Below are 25,028 nucleotides of genomic sequence, written 5' to 3' on the forward strand. Positions count from 1 at the left end.
AGATGTCCGTTCTGGATTTGTCAGGTACAAAACATTGTCATCTGCAAATAAATCCATCTTTTCTTGACTGCCATACCAATTATATCCTTGCATTTTTGAGTCCTTTATTTTCATTGCTAGTGGCTTTAAATATAAAGCAGCTAACAAAGGGGAAAGAGGACACCTCCTCTTCTTCTGTTCACATACAGCTTATCAGATAGGGAACCCTCCCACTTCAATTCTTGTCACTGATCCTTCAGGTATCCTCCTAATTAACCTTGTTATTGTATCATGGAGTGAAATGCTTTCATTGCTATATTCATAAAATTGCTTACTCTCTTGAATGCTTTATTTGCATCAAGACTTATCAACAGTGGTATATTCTTGCATTTATTGTATGTATGTTATCAACTGTTTGCCTACCCTCCCCAAAAAGCACATTGATCCATACCTTTCAATTTTGCAACACCTTTGTCATTCTTTTAGCTGGTATAGACATAAACACTTTATAATCATAGTTTAAAATTGAAATGGGTCTGTATGAAGCTGAACTAATAGTAAAAACACTCAACAATACATCAATAACTCCAGTTTAATGTTAAAAGGTAAGCGCTTTCTCGACGACACACTGTCGTTTTATCAGGCAAACAGAGTAAAAATGCATTGCAGTATATACAGGTGTATTCACACCTTTACATAATTAACTAATGACGTAGTAATTGACAACATAATATCATCTAATTAATTCTATTACATCTTTGAAATGCATACTGTAGTTTATAGAATCTAAGAAAACAATACAGCGTGTCTGCATAATTAAAATACAGCTAAAATTAATGTTGAAGTCTTGTGGCTTTTAGGAAAGGTTTAATGGAAAAGGCACCATTCAGGCCTGGGTATCTATCTGCATTTAGTAACAGTATCCATTTTTGCTCTGCTGCCTCAGTTATATTGTCTGTATCTCCCCCCCCTAGGATTCACATTTAGTCAATTGTGTGAAGAATCCTTATGTTTCACATGATTTGCTAATGCACTGGTATCCTTTTTATTTTTAATGTCCCTGATATGTTCTAAAATTCTGTCTTTAAAAGGCCTGTTTGTTTTACCTACATAAAAAAACATGACATTTTGTGCAGAAGGCAAAGTAAACTAGATGCATGGTTCTACAGTCAGCATAGTAGTTCAAACTAATAGTGAAGTGTTTAGATGGATGTGTATATGTTGTGTTCGAGTAGATATACTGACAAGCAGAACAATGTCTAATGAGAAAGTTCCTGCTCATGCTGATTCATACATTCTATTCACCTTGGGTTTGTTACACAGATGTTGTCTCAAGGATTTGTTGTTCCTAAATGTCAAGGTGGGTGTGTCAGTTATAATATTCTGAAGTCCTGGAATAAAGCCTAAAATATTACAGTTTTTTTTTAGAATGTTGCAGTAGTCATTAATATTACTTGAGTATTGCAACACTATTCTGAAGTTATTATTATGGATATTCTCAGATCTATTCTGGGATTCAATAGATGTTGTTTTTCTGAAGTATGGTTGACATTTGTCATGTGTGTGTCCAAGCCTCATGTATAGTATTGCCAGTGTCTTTTTCACAATAACCTCTCTCCATGAATTCTTGCTTGGTAATGTTAAGTGCATCTTGTGCATCTGAATCATCATTGTGTAATCTTAAGACTGTAAATCTGGCCTTTCAACATGTTTCGAGGAATATGCCTAGGGTGCATACTGCTTTTATGAAGAAGGGCATTATTCCTTGTAGCTTTTTTGTAAATGTTATTGCGTACCTGATTTAAGTCAGATTTCCGAAGAGTCACATCTAAGAATTCAATTTGATCTCCAGAATATTTGTAGCTGAATTTAAGAAAATTGGTAGTACTATGCATATAATCAATCAGTCATGTTAATTCTAAAGTATCTCCTTTCCACAACAGAAAAATATCATTCACGAAGCAAACATATCATGCAATATTCCCATAAAACGCATTAGTTTCTGACAAAAAAAAGTAGTAGATTGTTCCCATTTTCTCATTAGACATTGTTCTGCTTGTCAGTATATCTACTCAAACACAACATATACACATCCATCTAAACACTTCACTATTAGTTTGAACTACTATGCTGATTGTAGAACCATGCATCTAGTTTACTTTGCCTTCTGCACAAAATGTCATATTTTTTATGTAGGTAAAACAAACAGGCCTTTTAAAGACAGAATTTTAGAACGTATCAGGGACATTAAAAATAAAAAGGATACTAGTGCACTAGCAAATCATGTGAAACATAAGGATTCTTCACACAATTGACTAAATGTGAATCCTAGAGAGGGAGATATAGACAATATAACTGAGGCAGCAGAGCAAAAATGGATACTATTACTAAATGCAGATAGATACCCAGGTCTGAATGGTGCCTTTTCCATTAAACCTTTCCTAAAAGCCAGAAGACTTCAACATTAATTTTAGCTGTATTTTAATTATGCAGACACGCTGTATTGTTTTCTTAGATTCTATAAACTATAGTGTGCATTTCAAAGATGTCATAGAATTAATTAGATGATATTATGTTGTCAATTACTACGTAATTAGTTAATTATGTAAAGGTGTGAATACACCTATATATACTGCAATGCATTGTTAATCTGTCTGATGAAGCGACAGTGTGTGGTTGCGAAAGTGTAACCTTCTAACATTAAACTGGAGTTATTGATGTGTTCTTGAGTGTTTTTACTATTAGTTCATACTCCATTTTTTATTACACTCAACTTTATCCTCGAATCACATTTGTTTTCAATTCTATATGAAGCTGAGTCTGATGGTCTTTACCCTAGTACAGCCACCACATCTTTCTTCTGAGATGTTGGCACATCCCCTTCTTTTGAAATGTTGTTCAGTAAAATCTTCCATATCATTATCGCTTTCTTCCCTCCTAACTTTCAAACTTCCACAAGAATTTCATCTATGCCTAGAGACTTTCCTGAAGATTGATAATACACCACTGTTTTTATCTCATCTGCTCCTATCTTAACTGTTAAGCCTCATTTGCCTCTAACCGTGGCATAATTAAGTCTCTCTCAATATTTCCATTTGCGTTCTTTCTTGTTTTCCACATTTCTCTGTTTTATACAAATTTTCGTAGAATTTCCAAAGTTTCTCTAATACCGCTACAGGATCTCTGGTTATTTTTCTTGTTACATGCTTCCTGTGTATGGTGACAATCATTTCTAACTTTTGTTGCTTAAGTCATTGTGCTATAAGTTTTTGTGTTGTGGAGTTGTTTTCAAAAATAGCTGCTTAACACTAAACTCATGCACATTGTCCAGATGCTCCCTTATTTTCTCTGTAGCATTCTGCATTTGTATTTCTTGTTCTGTGAGATTCCTCTTATTCTGCATTCCCTTATTCTGCAATACTTTAACCTTTGACAGCCCTTCAAAGTAATTATTACTTCTTAACCGTATCTCTCCTTTTTTATTTTCACCCTATTTTTAAACTCCATTTTCATTTTTATCCCACTTACTAGCTATAATTTCTGAAGATATTTTAAGCTTTCCTAGTAACTCTTGAATAATTTCCACTACCCATTTGTTAAATTCCTCACTTTTTAACAGGTGGATGAGAATGCACCATTGTCGCATTTTTACTTCATTACTCTGTATTTATTTATTTTACATTTGTTTACCAAGAAAGTCAGACTGGACAGGAAATGCAAACACTGTAAAATTTACAATACACAAGAAATTCCAGTAGCATTCAGTCAGTAATAGTACAATGGTGAGCAAGTACAGGTCTTACCTATTACTTTAACATAGCATGTGTCACAAAAGTGTAAATATTTAAATAATTAAGACAAGCAAGTTACAATAGAAAGAGTGCATAGATTTGAGAAAAATAATACCCAATGAACAAGATGTGGTTAAATAGCTGCATTTTATCTTGATTTTTATTGTTGCATGATCTGTAATAGTTATTGGATGTGTGTTAAAGCTTTAAATTACATTCCTGTGAAATATAATTTCTCTGTAGAGCAGTCCAATTATTGTACCTTTGGGAACAATGTGTCAATTCTGTCCGAGTTCTTCTTACTAAATTCGTATCTTCCATACCAAATATTTTCATTTTTTTTTTGAAAATTTACCCTCTTTGATTATATTTTCCCTTCTAGGTCCTCCTGATACAGCCTCACTATTGCAGATCAACTTCCGGTCTCCACTTGTAAATAATGTTCCCTGCTGAAAGCTGATCATTTCTCCCAAGTTTTTCTTAAGCTCCATAATAACAATCTTTGGTGGAATATAAATACATGCCAAAGTAATCCTTCCTAGCCCCTTACTACCTCATATCTACCATTGTTGTCGTTTTGATTCTTGTAATACTGTTGGAGCCCCTCTAGCAGTTAGTATAATTACCACACTTTTTCTTTTCGCTGACATTCTCCAGAATAGCCACCATGAAATCCTTTCTTTGTCAAATTCACACTCTCATTTATTTTTATATGTATCTCCTGCAACATTGCTGTTTGCATTCTACATTTTTTAACATATTTTAGTACTCATCCTTTTTGTCTGTACCTCTAAGGCCATTTATGTTGCAAGATAGTATGGATATCATGGCCATTATGATAAAAGGCTGTTGTTCCCACCTATTATATATGACAGTATTTTGAATGTGTATTTCCAACTTTTGTGTTACATGCACACCGATGTTTGGTTGGCTGATCTTTCATATAGTTGTTTCTTCTCATCCCCATTTGAATCTGTGTTACATTTTCAAGACTTTTTGTTTTAATGAAGATCCTCACACAAAACACTAAATACATTTTCAGAACAACTACATCCCGTATTAACTTAGAACAGTGATGGTGAACCTATGACATGCGTGTCAAAGGTGACATGCCATGACGTTTTGGGTGACACACCAGCATTCACCAACATCCAAGTTACCAAAGAAACTGAATGAACAAAAATACAAGCAGTATGTGACCCTGCACTTACCTATTAAAACTCAGCAGCAAAAAAGTCATTAACTGATGATGTTCTGTAGTCCTATCTCACCTTCATTCTTAAATATGGGATCGGAGCCGACCCTCGTCTCCGACTCGGCCTGTTTACAAACTGGAAGACTTCTGGTTGGCTTGTGGCTAAGTAGGTATCCCATGGTGCACCAGTACAATCCCCAGATCTCGTTTGCCACGTCGACAAGTTCAGTTGTGCTTCTCTTTGGCTCTGGCTAAGTGATTGCATTTATTTCCACTTTTACCAAAATTTCTTGGCTATTAGTTTAAAATAGTTTCATATAGTTAAAACTGTTACTGCATATATATATCAATTTGCTTTTTGTTATTGAAGGTACAGAAAAAGAAGTGTACAATTTAACTTTTAGTTTAAATGAACATTCAACATTTTTGCGTTTCTCCAAGGGGGACATTGAGTCTGAAGTGAATTTTTTAGATGTTTCAGTTAAATGGAAACCCTTTACTCATAATTTCAGTAGTATGATTTACAGAAAAGTCACTTTCATTAATAGTTACATACATTATGCTAGTAGTCATCCTGTTTATATGAAGACCAACATTCCTAAGGGACAGTTGATATGGGCTTCTAGGATGACATCAGATAACAAGGTATTTGAGGATGAGGTTAGATTTATTGTTAATATGTTTGTTGAAAGAGGTTACAAGCACCATTTGTTAGAGAGGTTGGTGGAAGACGTAAAAGGGCAGAGGCATACTAATTTCCCTCCTATACTAAAGTCAGGGTTGGTTGTGAGGGGCACTAACAATGTAGCATTGTCCGAAAATGGGAAGAAACATGTCCATTTTTGTTGTATGGACATGACAGTGGCTCGACAAAGCATTGTGTCTATTATTAACAAAAATTGGAATATAATTAAAGGCAGTTCTGATTTGACGAGAGTAGTGGTTGAGACACCAAGATTTGTTTTTAAAAATACTTTGAATTTAAAGAGATGTCTACAAAGGGACATGGTTGACACTGTTCCAAGTAGAAAGTCTAAGGGAATGCACAAATTTGGTTCTTGTGCTGTGTGTAAATACATTCTTGAAGGCCCTTTTGTAGAATTACCCCATTTAGATAGGATGTTGCCCATGTTGGGTAGGTATAGTTGTAAGGCACAAAGAATTATTTATGTTAATATGTTCCTCGTGTAAAGCATTTTATATTGGTATGACTACCAGGTGCCTATATCAAAGGGTTAAAGAGCATTTATATGCTATTAGAGACAAAAATGGGAACAACGCTTTGTATAGACATTATGCTGTTTGTCCAAATTTCAGGAAATATTTATTTTCCATCTTGGAACATGTGCCCAAAAACCTGAGAGGTGGGTGTTATAAAGATCGGGTTGAACAAAAGGAAACTGGCAATTGAGATTGGGGGCAGACAAAATGCCTGGTTTGAATGACACTATTAATATGAAGTGTTTTTTAAAGAATAGGAGGTTAAAAATTTATAAAAGTTTGCTGTGAATTTTATATCTTTTCTATGAAGTAGTGTGTTTGTTTTTTTTTACTTTACTGTGCATTAACATATTCATTTATTCATTAAGTAATTGTTTGTAGAGTGTGTTAATTGGGGGAGTGGTTTGTGCTTCTTTTTAACAGATGTGTTCAGTTCTGTTTTAATTGTGTTCTGAAGAAGTTCCTGTTGGGATGAAAGTGATAATCAAAGGTGTTTTTCGCTAATTACGGTGGTTGGATCCTGGTCTTCCAAATCAACCCCTCCCATTTGTTTAATCAAGTAATTAAAATACTTAAAACACATGCCTCAAAAATGCACTTTGTGCTAAAAACGATTGTGAATTAAAACTTAAGAACCTCAGAAAAATAAGACTTTTTAGAATTTAAAGAACTAAAATGGCAGTTTAAAACAAATGCCCCTGCAAGTCCTCATCTCAGTGAGACAGTATCAGTTAGAAGCTTATTAAAATTAAATAGTTGCTTTTTTTCTGTAATTTCTATGTTTACATTATTTTGGTATATTACATAGAAACAGGAATGTTTATTCATGTGCTTTCAAACCATTTTATTGCATTTTATATACACATATATTTTAAGTGTTAGGTTGCCATTAGTAAATATACTTATTTTTTGGTCAAACTTTACAATTCAGTCTTACTAATATACTGTTTCATCAGTATTCTGTCATAATTGTTATTTTTCTGAGGTTTTTAAGCTTTAATTCGCAATCGTTTTTAGCACAAGGTGCATTTTTGAGGCATGTGTTTTAACTATGCTAATTGATTGATAAAAAATGTGAGGGGTTTGCGGTATATTTAAACCAAGTGCATTATATGAACTGTATTCTGATGAAGTCCATAGAATTGTGGATGAAAGCACTAAATGGCTGAGTAAAATGCTATTTTATTATCACCCTATTGTGTCCTTTGCGTTTCCTTCCAGTGTGTTGGTTCGTGGTTTGTCTTGGATTTTGATATTTTCTTTGGGGGTGGGGGTTCCTCGCACTTCATGTTGCAACTCCTGTTTGTACTTTACTAACTTATCCGTAATTTATCTAAACTAGCTAAAATTTCTCTAAATATTAAATCATTGTCATATAAATTGTATCTGTTGTTAACCAATGATCCGATGTTGTCTTTTCCTTTTGGATTCAACCTGTGGGTTGTCATATCAGAGACCGGCCATATCAAAAAGATTTCAGCTAATGAACTCTTCCTCATCTATCCATAATCCCTCGCCCAGCTAGGATTACCTCAGATTTTGATTGTCGCCTTTCTGGACAGCAGCTAGGTCTCAAGCTCCGTGGGGTGTATCCTTTTGCATGTGCTGTTAGCTTCATCATGTTGACAAATGTATGTTGAGATCAGATCAGGTGTTGTTTGGCATCTCCCCTGGTGTCCATCATTTGTACAAATGTGTGTTGAGATCTGATCAGGTGGTGGTTGGCGTCTCCCCTGGTGTCCATCATTTGCACATCCCTCCTGCTGGGCACTGTCATGGCAGATGCCTCTCTTCTAGGGTGCATTTTGAAAGGAGGACTGCCCAAGGGATCTGGTTCATGACTGAGGAACTGATGCCAACCTTCATGTCATTGCCTTAGAGATGAAAGCAGTCATCCTTGCATTGCAGGCCTTTCAGGACAGTCACCCAAAGAGTGTAATCTCAGTTCAGATGGACAGTATTTCAGTTTTATGGTATCTGAACAAACAGGGAAGAACCCATTCTTACCCCCTTTGCTGTGAGAGTTTGGCAATGGGTGATTTTGTTTCCGTGGTTTCTGGTTACACTGCACATCCTGGGGGGAGCCAACATTTTAACAGATAGTATGATGAGGAACATTCTTTTTCCTCATGAGTGGTCCCTGAATCTTAGAGTTGTGGCTTGGATTTTTCGGTGCTGGGGGGCTGTGTGTTGCAACCTGTTTGCGTCCCCATCCAACGCCAAGTGCAGCAGCTATTATACTTTAGTCCCATCTCAGGGATGGTTACCCATGGACACTCTTCTGTATGCTTGGCCCTGGTTTCCTGTATGCGTGTCCTCTGATCCCATTGATGATAACCTTTCTCTAGAAGCCTGCCAATTTCAGAGTTAGTCTCATTACTCCTTTTTGGCCCTATCAGGTGGTGGTCTTCTTTCTTTGCCTTTTCTGAAATTCCCTCCTTGGGTCCTGGATTCCATTCCATATTTGTCTGGATCCACCTGACTTTCAGATGCTCAGGTTAACCACTATTGGTTTCTCCAGTTCTTGTGATGAACAGAGATCCCAAGCTTTCAGACAAAGTGGTGCATACTTTGTCTTCTTCTCAGAAGGTGTCTACTCGTAAAGTATATGCTAGTAAGTGGAAATGTTTCACTTGTTGGGCTAACTCTAAAGGTTTGAACCCTTTCTCAGCTCCTTTGGAGATGATTCTGGACTTTCTTGCTGACTTGTTTCATTCAGGATCCAGTTACAGTACTATTAAGGTACATTTGGGAGCTCTATCCCAGCTTTCACATCGACAGAAATAATATACCATTGGTGACTCTTAAAATTTCAAAGGCTGTTCTCAAGGGAACTTTTTTGTTGCATCCTCTTGTTTGGAATCCAGTTCCACTGTGACAGTTGCCTGATACTTGCTTTTTATGCTTCACTTGCTTGCTGCACATGTGTTTGAGCCTTCCCACTACAGTTGATGAAGTTATTGTCTTGGAAAACCTTATTCTTGGTGGCTGTTACTTCCCCCAAGCATGCATTAGAAAGGCAGGCTACCTAGCCGTGGTTCCTTCATATTTGTTTTTTCATAGACAAGGTAACCGGGTGTCCCTCCAAACAGATCCTGCTTTTTTTCCCAAAGATAGCAGTAAAGAGCAGTTTGACTCGGACCATTCACTTGCCAGTGTTTTTTTCTGAATTTTCCAGTAAATGAGGATATTTACTGGATTGTCTCAACATCCATAAGCGATTAAGGTTTTATGGGGACAGAACCAAATCTTTCAGAAGTCTTGTCAATTGTTTGTTTCAAAGGCCTGGTTGGGTGCACCACTCTTTGAGGCTACTCTGTCCATGTGGCTGTCATATTGTATTTCATTTAAGGTACTTTCAAAGGGAAGGCCTTGCCTTGTAAACCAAAAGGTCATTCTACCATAACTATTGATTTGTGTTGTCTCTTTCCATTTAGTTCAACTGTCCATCCCACTTGCCTCTGCTTTGCTTTGTAGGTATGTCTCTTGGTCATGGGATGACAGAGTCGGGAATGATTGTGCTCCTCCTTTGTTGGGGTCCTTAGTGGTTTCTTCTGGGATTAAGTAGTGGAAGCTTTTGCAGAGAGGGGCAAACTCGAGCTGAGGTAGCTATATTTGGGCAAGGAGGCGAAGCTTGGGGTATGAAGTCTTTAGGATATAGCCTGTCTCAGGTCCGAGTTGATTCCAATAACTCAGAAGTTGAACAAGACAGAAATAAAACAATACGGATCTATCATTAGGGTCAGTACATAACTTTCACTGCACACATTGTCTAATTTGGTATAATTAATTTAAACTGTAGATAGTTTTGCATTATTTTTGAAGAAATTAAAATTATTGTTCTTAAAATGCTTTTGTAATATTTTGGAGCTTTTCTTCCTGGGCCTGCAGTGAAAATGAACACCTGTCCAGTCCAACTTCCCCAGTAATCAAATGACAATCATCATCATCTTCTTTCGGCTGTTTCCAGTAGGGGTCGCCACAGCGGATCACCTGTTTCCATTTCTTCCTGTCATCTGCATCTTGCTCTGTCACACCAACCACCTGCATGTCCTCTCTCACCACATCCATAAACCTTATCTTAGGCCTTCCTCTTTTCCTGTTACCTGGTAGCTTCATCCTTAGCATCTTTTTCCCAATATACTCCGCATCCCTTCTCAGCACATGTCCAAACCAACGTAATCTTGCCTCTCTGGCTTTGTCTCCAAACCTTCCAACCTGGGCTGACCCTCTAATATACTTATTCCTAATCCTGTCCACCTTCGTCACACCCACTGCAAATCTTAACATCTTAAACTCTGCCACATCCAGCTCAAACTCCTGCCTTTTTGTCAATGCCACTGTCTCCAACCCATATAACATAGCTGGTCTCACTACCCTCTTGTAGACCTTCCCTTTCACTCTTACAGGTACTCGTCTGTCACAAATCACTCCTGACACTCTTCTCCACCCACTTCATCCTGCCTGTACTCTCTTCTTCACCTCTCTTCCACACTCACCGTTACTCTGAACTATTGACCCCAAGTATTTAAACTCATCCACCTTCGCCACCTCTACTCCTTGCATCCTCTGTCCTCCCTCTCATTCACACACATATATTCTGTCTTAGTCCTGCTGACCTTCATTCCTCTTCTCTCTAGAGCATATCTCCATCTCTCTAGGGTTTCCTCCACCTGTTCCCTACTCTCACTACAGATCACAATGTCATCTGCAAACATCATAGTCCATGGGAACTCCTGTCTGATCTTGTCTGTCAACCTGTCCATCACCATTGCAAATAAGAAAGGGCACAGAGCTGATCCTTGATGTAACCCCACCTCCACCTTAAACGCATCCCTCACTCCCACCGCAGACCTCACCACTGTCACACTACCCTTGTACATATCCTGTACCACTCTTACATACTTCTCTGACACTCCTAACTTCCTCATACAATACCACAACTCGTCTCTAGGCACCCTGTCATATGCTTTCTCCAAGTCTACAAAAACACAATGCAACTCCTTCTGACATTCTCTGTACTTCTCCATCAACACTGTCAGAGCAAACATCGCATCGGTAGTGCTCTTTCCCAGCATGAAACCATACTGCTGTTCACTAATCATTACATCCCTTCTTAACCTAGCTTCCACTACTCTTTCCCATAACTTCATGCTGTAACTGATCAATTTAATCCCTCTGTAGTTACTACAGCTCTGCACATCACCCTTATTCTTAAAAATCGGTACCAAAACACTTTTTCTCCATTCCTCAGGCATCCTCTCACTTTCCAAGATTTCATTAAACAATCTGGTTAAAAACTCCTCTGCCATTTCACCCAAATACCTCCATGCTTCCACAGGTATGTCATCTGGGCCAACAGCCTTTCCAGTCTTCATTCTCTTCATAGCTATCCTTACTTCCTCCTTGCTAATCCATTGTACTTCATGATTCACTATCCCTACATCATCCAACCTTCTCTCCCTCTCATTCTCTTCATTCATCAACCCCTCAAAGTACTCTTTCCATCTCCTCAACACACTCGCCTCACTTTTGAGTATGTTTCCCTCATTATCCTTTATCACCTTTACCTGCTGCACATATTTCCTAGCTCGGTCCCTCTGTCTAGCCAATCGGTACAGCTCCTTTTCTCCCTCCTTAGTGTCCAACCTTTCATACAACTCTTCATATGCCTTATCCTTGGCCTTCGCCACCTCTCTCTTTGTCATGCACCTCATCTCCTTATACTCCTGTCTACTTTCTTCATCTCTCTGACAATCCCACTTCTTTGCCAACCTCTTTCTCTGTATACTCTTCTGTACTTCCTCATTCCACCACCATGTCTCCTTGTCGTCCTTCCTCTGTCCCGATGTGATACCAAGCACCAGTAATCAAATGACAATAAATAACTAAAAAATAAAAATAAAAAGATTTTTGTTATTAAAAAAAAAAAAAAAAAAAAAAAAGGGTATGCATTCCAATAATATACCGAGACGTGACTACATTAATTCTTTGTTTATGCATGTTCAGTCAGGTTGCTCTTTATTAGTTTACTATTTTGAGAAGTGTAATTTGAAAATGCTAAAAAAAAGGGAAATAAATTACACACCTCATATGAAGACTTTGTTCCCCAGGTCCCCTTACACATACCTCTCAAAAGTCCAGAATTTTGCCTAATTTTTTTGCGTAAAATTTGTTTTTCTGACAAATCTCTGAAGATTGAAGCAATTAAATAATAAATAATGACAGCAATTTGAGTTTCAGACTTCATATCCTTCAGAAAATACATAGCAATGTAAATCCTGTTTTCTATCAGCTGTCTTAAGTTTATAGGAGCAATATTTAAAATCTCCCTATTTTTGGCTTTGTCCAGATTTCTTGCTCTGAGAGGTTGAGATAAGCTTACATATAAAGACAGACACAAACATATACAGTGCGTCATGTCTTGCATAGTGTAGTACAGTGCAGTTTCAGCAAACTGAGAGGAAACAAAATCAGTCACTCACATGAACTAGGTCATTGATTTATTAGCTAATGATAATTCTTTCTATAGTGTACTTTGTGGCTGCATTATGTGCTTTTTTACTGAAATTCCATTTCTTTCACTTTCTTTCTCTGTTGATTAAGAATGTTAGTCCCCAGAAAATGTGTTTTTTCTTTGTGTGTCTGAAGGCAGTATCAGCAGGGTTTTTGCAGACTTGATATAATTTCTGTTATTGTAAGCTGCTAACTGGAGATGTGTTATTTTCTGTTCTATCCAAAAATAGCAGTCAGATTAGTTGATTCTGAGTCTCTAAATGGCTTGTGCTGTGTTCTGCCCACACATCAGTGAACAGCAACTCACAATGAAAGAGCTTGTTACTGTGGAGCATATGTCATCTCAGATGTTAAATCAAAATTCCAGAAAGAAATAACACAAAATTTGAAGAAAAACAAAATTACATGTGCAGAGACTGCAGCATCTGATGTAGACTGGACAATCAGGGAAAAATGTTTAAATCCTTCTTTGTATCTGGCATGCGAGGATTGTATTAAAGAGAGGGGAAAAGTCCTCTGCACTGAGGAAAAAAAGATATTTGCTTGTAGCTATTTTTATAAAATTGCTGTCACAGATGTTTTTCATATTGATCACTGCTGCATGATCCTTAGCTATATAGCAGTTGGCCAGCTTCCATAGCTTCAGGGCCTCTTTCCACACACCCAACTGTTGTTCAGCTCAGGTAAAAAGAATGGTTTGGGTGCCAAGCCCTCCAGAGCTTTCTTGTACCAAAGTGTGTTCCTCTTGTGGACTTTCAAGGTTCGATGGTTGTCTAATACTGTTCCATTGTTTGTCAGGTAAGTTCCTTTTTGGGGGAGGGGGGACTTGCACTTTATATTTTCTGACAGAAATTAAACTTTTTTGTAAAATTAAATATTTTGATGTTAGGAAAAAGTGTTTTTGTAGATGGTCATCTGCCTTTTAGTACTTTTTAAACAGGTATGTTACCTTTTACATTTGTGGAGAAAGTTGTTAAAACTAATTTAAAACATTTTTTCTTGGTTAAGGGTTGTATCATTTTACTTTTGGGATGCTGGGGCAAGTGTTTAAAGTTTGGTGAAAAACGTCATTTTGTTTATCACTTAACCTATTTTACTGATTACTGCTGCTAAGCTTCCACAGGAATAGGGCATCTTTTTCAGCTTTACCATGGAGCAACCTACCGTTCCTCAGTTCTTCCTTTTACCACACACAAAAAAAAAAAAAAGAAAAAGCAACCTTTGCCACCACAACAGACTGACAAATGCCTTAGCTGTAAATGGGTAGTGACTGTGCTGTGGCCATAACTGGTTCCTCAGACCATTCATCTTTTTCCTTGGCTCCCTGTGTTGTAGTCCCTTCAGCCACCATGAATCTGTGGTTAGGTCTTCTGTGGCTGTTGTGGTGCCCGTAGTGGGCATGGGAGAACCACTTTATCTATTCCGGGTGAAGGAACAGGGAATACCTCTCTGTCCAGTCAGACTGGAATGCTTGTCCCTAAAGAGTTTTTATGTGGCAAAGTGGTAATGCTTCTTTAGAAATTCCTGTAAAAAGAAGCAAAAATTTAAACATGTTTTCTCCAGTCTCAGTTTCTTTGGGTGGAGTGATTTATTGAGCTTACATCAGGCTCTTAACCTTTCCATTTTAATCGTTTCTGTCAAGAGAAAAGGGGGTACTTCATTTTCTGAAGAGGTTCATGATTTTGAACCACAAAATGATTGTGGATAGACAAATTCTGTTTGTTCTTGTCTGGTTTAATATTTAAAATGAGGAAGACGAGGCTACAGCCAGTCCATCCAGTCTATTTGAAGGGTTCTCTTTTTCTGAAACGATTTCCGGAGTGAATCAGTTGTTTCATTGAGAACATAATTACATTCCATTTTCTCTGAAGAAGTATTATGATTTATTGTAATGGGGTTTTCCTGAACCTACAGTGTTTCCTCCTGGTCTTTCAGCGCTGTTTGTTACATACTGTAATTTGTCTGACAGCCAGTCTGCTGCCCTGAAAAAGCAGATAAATTGTATAAAGTTCTTTATTGTTATATGTTTTTATTTTCTAATCACAGATCAGACCCAGCAGTGATTTCCATGCTTCTGCTAAACATCTGGTAAATTCTGATCCCCATTCTGGCAAGGATGAGAAAGCCATTGACTTGTTTTCTTCTGCAACATTTATTTTCAAATTTGCAAATGTCAAGCCCATATGTTAAAGTTTGTGCTTGCCTCCATTAAGAACACGAGGGACTTTATGGCATCAGTTTCCAGTTCTGAGGAACAAAACAGCTTTATGTAACCTGACTGCTGCTTTGTCTCGAGTGGCTATCCTCTGTTTGAAATGTGCTTACGATTGTGCTGATGCCACTTACACGTCTACTGCCACTGGAACTGTCATGTGGAAATTTGCTTGTTTGTATAATCATAACCTTCCTGTGGATGTTAAACCTGAAATTTTTAATTTTCTATTAGCGAGTTTTTGGACTAGCTACTGCAGAGGTCCTCAAAAAGTGTGATGAGAGAGGTAAGCTGATACAATGAATTTCTCAGATTTTTAGCCTTCCTTGTCCAACTTTATCAAGAGATATAATGCTTCCTCTACAGCCTCTTTCAAAAAGGAGAATAAGCAGTCACAAGACAGGGAAGTTCCAAAAAGAGAGGACCTCCCCCAATGGACAGTCTGATGAGTCTGAATTACTGTCTGCAAGACTTCCCATTCCCACCCTGGCAAACTTTCACTCTTTCCAGAAATTCTTTACCCACATTTCTCTCTCGGGCAACAATGTCAGACACATTGCTTCTGAGAGTAATTCCTCATGATTACAGATGGCATTGGGAATCTCTTACTCCCTTTCAAGGGATTCCCCCTCATCCGCCAGATCAAACTCTCTTTTGTCTCCTCTCATTCAACACTTGCTGACTCAGGGAGTGATAGAACTGTCCCTCCTCCACAGCTAGGAGAAGGGTTTTATTCCAGCGTGTTTCTGATGCCAAAGAAAAAATGCTTAGAGGCCAGTTCTGGAATTTTCCTTTTAAACCAGTTTCTGAGAGTGCCCAAGTTGAAAATGTTATCCATTTAGAACGTATTACCTCTCACTCTCCCTTTGAGTTTTCTGAATACCTTAGATTTGAGGGATTCATGTCATCATATTCCTACAGACCCAGATTTCAGACATTTAAGGTTTTCTGCATCTGGATTGCACTGTCAGCTCTCTGCATTACCCTTTGGTCAATGCACTGCTACAAGGGTGTTTACAGTGTGCCTTCCACCAGTGTTAGCCTAAAGCCGACTGCAAGGCAGTCACATTATCCATATTTAGACAACTTGCTTATACTTGCAGTCTTTTTCAGTGTGTCAGGAATCTCTCACTTGGATGAGAGATGACTTTCACAGACTGGGGTTCCAGGAGAACATACAAATGTCTTTTCCCAGGATTGTTTTCCTGGGGTGTCTCCAGGATACCTCTGCTCACAAAGAAATTTTGTACAACAGGAATAGGTAGATATGTATCTAAATCTATTCCTTTGTTTTTCCACTCAGGTTCACTTCAGCCCAGGGATTTCTCAGGATTTTGGTTTTCATAGCATTTATGATTCTCATGATTCCTCTGGCAAGATTCCACATGATATTCAGTGGTACCTGCAATCTGTATGGTTCCAACATCATCATCCTGACATTCCAGATTACAGTTTTGGGGTTTGTGAAAGGAGAGATTCATTATTGGGAGATCACATTTATCAGAATACATGTCTCCCATTTTCCCGTACAGCTCCACCACAGTCTGTAACAACAGATACCTCAGACATTGCTTAAGGAGCATGATCTATGGAAATAAAAGTGCAGGGTCTTTGCAAGAGAAAAAGGCTGACTGAAGCACATTAATGTAAAAAAGACACATGGAACTTAGAAATGCATTCATCAGTCTCAAATAACTATGGTCCCCTTAACTTTTATAAGTGTTTACAGACACCACCATAGTAATGTGATACATAAACAAGGGGGACCAGATTTTACCCTCCGTGCAGACTAGCCATGGTAGCCTGAGATCTAGCTTTTTCAGCACAGTCTCACTTTAAAGGCATCTTACATTCCATCATATCAAAACTGGGTGGCAAACAAGCTGAGCTGGATTAGGACAGACCCTCACAAATGAAAATTGAATCGGGGGGGGTGGTGGTCTTCCAGGAGTTGATCCAGCTGAGGGTAACATCTCAAATAGAGCTTTTTGGCACCTGCTTTCTGAGGATATGCAGCATGTATTATAGAGGCAGGAAAACATGCTAACAGAAAATCATATATTAGCAAATGGAAACTGTTTCCTTCTTGGTGCCAAAGCCAGAATCAGCAATCTTTCAGTTTAGTGTCTTTCTGGTTCTTCATTTTTTGTTTGAGTTACTATCCTCTGGTCTTTCATACTCTTTTATCAAGGTTCATTTGTCAGCCATTTCAGCATATCTTCCCATGGATTCCCTTCTTTCAATGAAATCTAATGTGAAAATATTTTTGAAAGGGAAATTGCATTCCAAACCTTCTAGAAAATAGGTGAATCCTCCTTGGGATCTTAATTGTATGTTGGAAAACTATAACACTTGCTCTATCTGAACTAGCTCATCCAGCTGCATTAAAGTTCTTAACATGGAAAACAGTGTTACTGATTTCTCTGACCTCTACAAAAAGACTATCTAAGTTGCACGCTCTTATGATTGATCAACCATTTCTCATTTTCCACAAAGATAGGGTTTCCTTAAGAACCAATATATGCCCTTCTGTTCACATGTTGCAGTATTCATAACAGTTGGGAGTTGCTGCCAGCAGCACCTCCTTCCAGCCAGTATACCAAAGTCTTTGCTTCTGGAGGGTACATGTGACGTCCCTTGCCAAGGCCATAAACTGACATAGGGAATAAAGGTGATGTCTGCACGCACACTCCCCAGAAATTTCCTGCCGCAGTGAACACACATGTTGCAGTATTCATAACAGTTGGGAGTTGCTGCCAGCAGCACCTCCTTCCAGCCAGTATACCAAAGTCTTTGCTTCTGGAGGGTACATGTGACGTCCCTTACCAGGGCCATAAACTGACGTAGGGAATAAAGGTGATTTCTGCACGCACCCTCCCCAGAAATTTCCTGCCACAGTGAACACCGGACTCCTGTTCGCCCGTTCTGAAAGCAGAGTATGTTTTCAGACAAACGTTTCTTTTACCGATACAGATAAGTGCCCTGTCAGGTTTTTTCTTTGCCTTGATTATTGCTAAGTCTTACATGTCAGCTAGAAAGGGGAAGTACGCTTGTAGGAGACAAATTCCTCACAAGGACGCACAAAAGAAGTGCGTTTTTTGCTTAGGCGTGTCCCACGACCATACGTCCTACCCCATTTGCAAATCTTTCATCCCTGAAACCCTTCGCAGCCGTCTTGCTGCATTAAATTTGTATTTGGAAAATCAGAGACTCAGACGTTTTGCGGTCAGTATGGAAGGGCGAGTAGGCCTGTCTGAGGACCCACCGCGAAAGAAGGCCAAGAAAATTAGGCCAGAATCCCATGCTGTGCCTCAGGCATCCAAGAAGGTACTTGAGGCTGATGAAGGCCCGACATCTTCCCAGACATCTGTTTCAAGCCAAGCCCATGAACCTCAATGGAAGCTTGGGTGGTGAAAACCTTTAGTACGTCCACTGAGGCTATTCAGTCATCATGTCCTGATGGTGGAGGGGAACCACATCTCATTCAGAGGGCTTTGCTCCTTCACTTCCACCCAGGCAGACGTCTGCTTTGATTCTCTCCCCACCAGCTACTCCCTTAAAGAAAAAGCAAAACGTTAAACACCCCAAACCCCAACCAGTTCCTTGATGGGTAGTTTTTTTCTCAAAGTCTTTTTAAGGCTTTTCGGGCCTTACAGGCACAACAGGTTCCACCAGCCCCTTCACTTCAACCAACTTCACAGGTATCAGAGGAAGACTACTCTTCTTCAGATGATTCTGTTTCATACGAATCCCAAATAGATTCCCCAAAAGATTTCATCACTCCAGAGGAGGAGGAAGACTCCATTACTCCTGCGTCTCCAGGGGAAGAAATCAGCTTTGGAGGCACAATCTCCCTTATGAGGGAGCATATTAAATGGCAGGCATCTGAAGTGTCTGACACCAAGAAAAGGTACTTCGACCTTTTACAGATGGAGCAACCCTCTCCTTCAGCAGTGGCCCCCTTGCTACCTGCCTTCTGGGATGCTTTCTTGGCTGCCTCTCAGTCTCCTGACTCTCAACCACCAGCTTCTAAACGTCCGGGCAGATTTTACAAGGTCCCTCAGGAAACCCAATTCCTCTTTAGGAACCCACCAGCAGGCCCAGCAGTTATTGCTGTCTCTGCTGACAAATCATCTAGGCAACTACCTTCGACTGCTCTTTATCCCACAGACAAGACAGCAGATTCATGGACAGAATATGGAAGAAAGTTTATACCTCCTCTACTCTGGCTATAAGAGCTCTCAACTACCAAACACATATGGCTAGGTATGTCTTGGATACCATTTCCAAGGCCTCCACACTACTTTCTGAGGCACCAGATTCTCCCATAAAAGCACAAATTAATACCATCCTTTCCACTCCATCCCAATTGACAAGACACTCAGTAAAATGCAGTTATGATGTTGTGGATGCCTAATCTAAGTCTGCTGCATCAGGATCAGTCTTGAGGCAATATTCCTGGGTGAGACTACAACCCTTACCCATGGATGTGCAAACAAAATTGTTGAATGCACCCCTGGACAATAAAGCTCTATTTGGGCAAGCCTTAGCAAAACTCCTCAAGTCCCTTCAAGAAAAGGGTAAGGAACTTCAAAATCTTAAATACTTATGGTGTCTCCTATACCAAAATAGCACAGGAATTACCCACAAAAACCTTCTTTTGTCAGAAGACAGTCCTCACACTCTGCTCCACAGTCTAAATGATGCAGACAAACCAGGAAAAACTCTTCTCCAAGATTTCCAACCAGTTCATCCACCACCCCCTTTTGAGGCCAATCTGACAACACCAGACCGCCTCCTCTGTGACTAACCCCCCCTTACACCAAGACACCCCACTTTCCCTCCGTGCACCCTCTCCTTTCCCTCCTGGTGGATAATCACTTCAGAACAATGGATTCTCTCCATCATTCAGTCAGACTATTTCATGACTTGGTGGATGCTACCATCCTTTCATGATATCCCTCACCCACCTGCAAGTTAAACCCACCTTTTTCCACTCATCATTCAACAACGTCTACCTCAAGGTACCATAGAACCAGTACCATGCCATCAAAGAAACATGGACTTCTACTCCAGAATGTTTCTGGTACTAAGGAAGGACGGCCCTTGGAGGCCAATCCTAGATTTATCTTTTCTAAACCTCTTTCTCAAGGTTCCCAGTTTCGAAATGATAACCTTGCCCCTGCTCTTACCACTTATTCCAACTCAGGCCTTCATTGTAGCCCTGGATTTGAAGGATGCCTACCTGCACATCCCTATCCACCCAGATTACAGAAAATACCTCAGATTTGCAATAGGCTCTTGCCATTTGCAATTCTCTGCCTTGCTCTGTGAATACACAGGGAGCAGTGGAGAGTCCAAAAAGTTCCTGGCTCCCGTTATTGCTCACTACAGGACTCAGGGTATTCAGATATACCCATACTTGGACGAACTGCTCATTCTTCATCAAGACCGCCTAGTCCTCCTACTGCATCTACAACAGGTAATCTCCACCCTGACTCAGTTAGGGTTCACCATAAACTACGAAAAGTCTCACCTGATTCCCCCTCTCAGGACCTGGTTTTCCTGGAATGCAGGATCAGAACAGACAAAATGAAAGCCTTCATTCCAGATCAAAGAATACTAGACCTTTGTCTATACTTCCAAAAACTCCTCTCCCATGCTTCCTTGCCAGCTTGAGAATTTTTAAGAATTTTAGGCCACATGGCATCACTTATACCCATGTTACCTCTGGCAAAACTCCACATGCGAAAAATCCAGTGGGTCCTGAAAATCTTATGGAGCCAACACTCCCAGCCCCTGGACACCCCTCTCCCCTTACTTCAATGTTTGAAGAAGGAACTCCAGTGGTGGATATCAGCTCTTCACCTCAACTAAAGGATCCACCCTCAGGTCCCAGCACCTCTCCAGCAGGTCTCCACTGACGCCTCCTACTTGGTATGGGAGGCAGTGCTACTTACAAGCCAAAAACAACTCTCGGTGCAGGGGACATTGTCCAACCCAAGATACAAGGAACCATATCAACATCAAAGAAATGAGGGCTTTACTGTTGACCCTACTAACCTTCAAATCAGCCCTTCAGCCAGGAACCCAGAAAGTTATCACAGACAATATGATGGTCCTGTGGTACATAAACAAGCAGAGGGGAACAAAGCCCTTCCCTCTGTGCAGCCTGGCAATCCAGGTCTGGAACCTAGCATTATTTCTTCACATTCATCTGGTAGCTGTTTATATTCCTTCAACAGAGAATGTTATGGCAGACTTTCTGAGCAGAACTTCAGCTCCCAGTCATGAATGGATGCTTCACAGGGAAGTATTCCTGAACATAATCCACAGGTGGGGTATTCCACAAGCAGATCTTTTTGCCTCCGTCCAGAACAGATAGCTGCCCAAATTCTGCACAAGGAATCTGCATCCACAAGCATGGAAAGTGGATGCCTTCTCCTTTTCTTGGGAAGGAATGTACCTCTGTGTCTACCTCCCTACACCTTAATTCAGAAAATCCTCCTGAAAATACAGAGGGACAACACAAAATTCCTACTGGTGACCCCCTTTTGACCAAGACAGCATTGGTCTCCCCTCCTACACCTACTGGCCAAGGGCAATCATCACAGGTTACCCCACCGAATAGACCTGCTCACACAGGACAGGGGATCCCTACTACACCCTCAGGTGAGCAGTCTGAAATTAACCTTGTGGGTGATAGGGTTTTGATATGCTACAGACACCTGTACTCGGAGGACATACTCAGTGTTCTGCAGGAGGCCAGAAAATCTAGTACCAGGAGAAACTATGTATCCAAATGGAACAGATTCTCCTACGGGTGTCATCGAAAAAACCAGGACCCTGTGACTACCTTTATACCTATGGTTCTTTCCTATTTGTGTGAGCTACTTCACTCAGGACTAACATACTCATCAGTCAAAGTGCATTTATCTGCCATCTCTGCCTGTTTGCCTATCTCCCCACCTCTGGCTTCCAGACTGGAGGTCAGACCTTTCCTCAAAGGGGTTCTTCACATCAGGCCTTCCAGGAAACCTACCCCCTCCCCCTTGGATCTGAACTTCGTACTAGAAAAACTAACATTGCCCCCCCCCCCTTTGAACCAGCTCATTCAGTATCCCTAAAGCTATGCATATCCGCCAGGAGGGTATCGGAGATACAAGCCCTCATGGCTACCTCCCCTTGCCTTATTTTCCACAAGGACAGAGTTGCTCTCAGGACCAACCCTTCCTTCATGTCTACACAAAAACAATTAATTTGATATGCTAAATAGTTGATTCAATATGATTAGCTCATTGGTCTAGCTTGTTTCAGGATTCCTGCCGATTGGTCCTCCTTTTTTCTGTGACCAGAAACTGCTATTATGAATGACTATGAGACTAGCATGCTTCTGACTGGAAGTAATAGCTTTTGATAGCCCCCTATTGGCCATTTTGTTATGCTAAATGGTTGTTTTATATGATAAGCCCATTGGTCTAGCTTGTTCCTGGATTTTTGTTGATTAGGCCTACATTTTCTGTGACTAGAAACTGCTATTATGAATGACTTTGAGACTGGCATGCCTCTGATTGGAAGAAATTGTTTATGATAGCCCCCATTGGTTATTTTGATATGCTAAGTGGTTGGTTTATAAGCTCATTGGTTCAGCTTATTCCTGGTGTTTGCTGATTGGCTGTCTCTTTTTAAGTAAACCACTGGTTAATGAGTAAGGATCTGAAGAAGGTTTTTTATTGAAAGCGCTTATCCCCACTGAACCTTGTTTTATGCTACTTGGATTTTTATCTGTTTGTATTAAAGAATTTGGCTTTTAACGTGACGTGTTTGTCTCACGACAGCCTTGCTTCCTTCATGCCTAAGGTAGTTAATGAACTCTCACTAAACCAGACCATTAACCTACCGGTTTTCTACCCTCAAACCACAAAATTTCTCAGAAAGGACTCTCCATTCCTTGGATGTCCACAGACAACTGAGGTATTACTTGGACAAAACCAAGCCTATCAGGAAGTCAGATCCACTTTTCATCTTCTTCCACCCGAGAGCTTCCTCAGCTGCCTTTTTCAAAGGAATTAACTATGCTTCCATCCTGGAAGCTGCCACTTGGACTTCTGTTCACACCTTTACCAAACAGAGCCAGAGCAGGGTTTGTCAGGTCCATCCTCCAAGGACTCATTGACCAGGAAACCCAGTCCTCCACCCACAACCATACCTAAAAGCTCTGGTACTCTCCCTGCTGTTATGAATACTGCAACATGTGAATAGAAGGACATATAATAGTTGTGTAAGAACTTACCATAACCTTAGATGTCCTTCTCTTCCATGTTGCAGTATTCAGTCCCTCCCACCTACCCCTCTACCTTTACAATCTAACATACCATACTGACTTGCGGGGACATGACCCTTCTATCCTCCAGTCTCTTTACTAAATGCAAACTACCTGCTACACTAACTCTAGCCTACATGTAATTCTAAGGGATCCCTTAGAACCCTTCTTACCCGCAGGAGTACTACTGTATGTGGCAGTTCATTCTGAGGAGGGTGCGTGCAGACGTCACCTTTATTCCCTATGTCAGTTTATGACCCTGGCAAGGGACATCACATGTACCCTCCAGAAGCAAAGACCTTGGTATACTGGCCAGAAGGCAGCACTGCTGGCAGCAACTCTCTACTGTTATGAATACTGCATCATGGAAGAGAAGGACATCTAAGGTTATGGTAAGTTCTTACACAACTATTCTTTCTTTTATGCCTAAAGTGATGTTTAAGTTTACTTTGAGCTGAGCTATCCATCTTCCTGTCTTTTTTCCAGAACCTAAAAATGAGGGAGAGAGAGCGAATGCCCACAGACAGCTGAGGTGCTGTCTTGACAGAACAAAACATTTTAGGAAACCCTGATCAGTTGTCCATTCAAAAGTAAAAAGAAAGGACAGCCTTTGTCAAAGCAGACTGTTTCCAGATGGTTATCTAAGGCTATTACTATTTGTTATATCCACCACAATAAGGCAATTCCAAGCAGTGCCAATGTTCATTCTACCAGGGCCTTGGCTACTTAAGTAGATTTTTTGGAAATGGGTTGGATTTTAGACCTATTCTACACATAGTAACTTGGTCCCTCTGTGCATGCTTTTATAAAGCCCTATAAACTAGAGTCCTTTTCCAGGTCTAGGACAGGCTTTGCTAGGACCATTCTCCAGAAGCTTTTGGACACTCATTCTTCCTCTTGCCAGTCAGTCTTAAGCTATGTTAATCTACCAATATAGCTAAAGCTACTGCAGCAGTGATCAATATGAAGAACATAGTACAGTCATACAAGTAAACATATGGTAACAGTGGATGTTTGAATGATCACTGCTGCATTGGCCGCTTCCTCCGTCCATCCCCCGTATTTTAGTATGTTTTTTGTTTCCAGAATGAGGACTCCTAACTATTATCCTACATTGACCTCTTCAGGGCTCTAGCCTTCCTCTGTTTGTTGGCATGAAAGCTCTGAAGGGCCTGGCATCCAAGCCACTATTTTTCTTCAGTTCTTCTCAAATGAATAATGGTTCAGGGAAGTGAAAGGTGCCCTTGAAGCTTTGCTGGCCCTCTGTTAAATCTTTAGCATCTACTGTTAAGGTAAGCTTACTTATGTAGTTGTACTTTTTCTTTCTTGGTATACAGTTTTAACTTTTTTGCTTACATTTACTTGTTTCCTTAAGGTGGACTAGATGAAGCCCTGTATAATGTTATAGCCATGGCTCGTGAGCAAGAAATTCCTTTTGTCTTTGCACTTGGAAGAAAAGCATTGGGACGCTGTGTAAACAAACTGGTTCCTGTGAGTGTTGTTGGGATTTTCAACTACTTTGGTGCAGAGGTGGGTAGAAATAAAAACATAATATTTTTCCTAAAATAATGTTTTACCCTATGTTTTTTTTTGACCTTGTGTCTGCTGACAATCAGATGCCACCCCCATCTGGTGTCAAGGCTCGAGCCTATTCATTCCTGTATGGTGGGGAGTCCCCAAACCACATAACTCAGAGATGTCCAAGAAGCCATCATTCAGGCAGCTGTAGTTAGGGGAGCAAGCCGCCTGCATTAGCATGGGGTCTCATATTGCTCTCCTCATGTAAGTGCA

At 40.0% G+C, this 25,028-nt stretch overlaps 1 protein-coding gene across 1 annotated transcript in view; it reads left to right on the plus strand.

Annotated features, from left to right (window-relative positions):
* Positions 1–25,028, plus strand: part of SECISBP2L (SECIS binding protein 2 like) — a 1,453,372-nt gene that overhangs the window by 1,293,808 nt on the left and 134,536 nt on the right. Inside the window, exon 16 of the mRNA XM_044077590.1 lies at positions 24,613–24,767. Within this exon, the coding sequence (XP_043933525.1) occupies positions 24,613–24,767 (155 nt within the window). The remainder of the gene's footprint in view (positions 1–24,612; positions 24,768–25,028) is intronic.

Source organism: Protopterus annectens, chromosome 7.part0 (assembly GCF_019279795.1).
Source record: "Protopterus annectens isolate FY-2018-M chromosome 7.part0, PAN1.0, whole genome shotgun sequence".
Taxonomy (NCBI): domain Eukaryota; kingdom Metazoa; phylum Chordata; order Ceratodontiformes; family Protopteridae; genus Protopterus; species Protopterus annectens.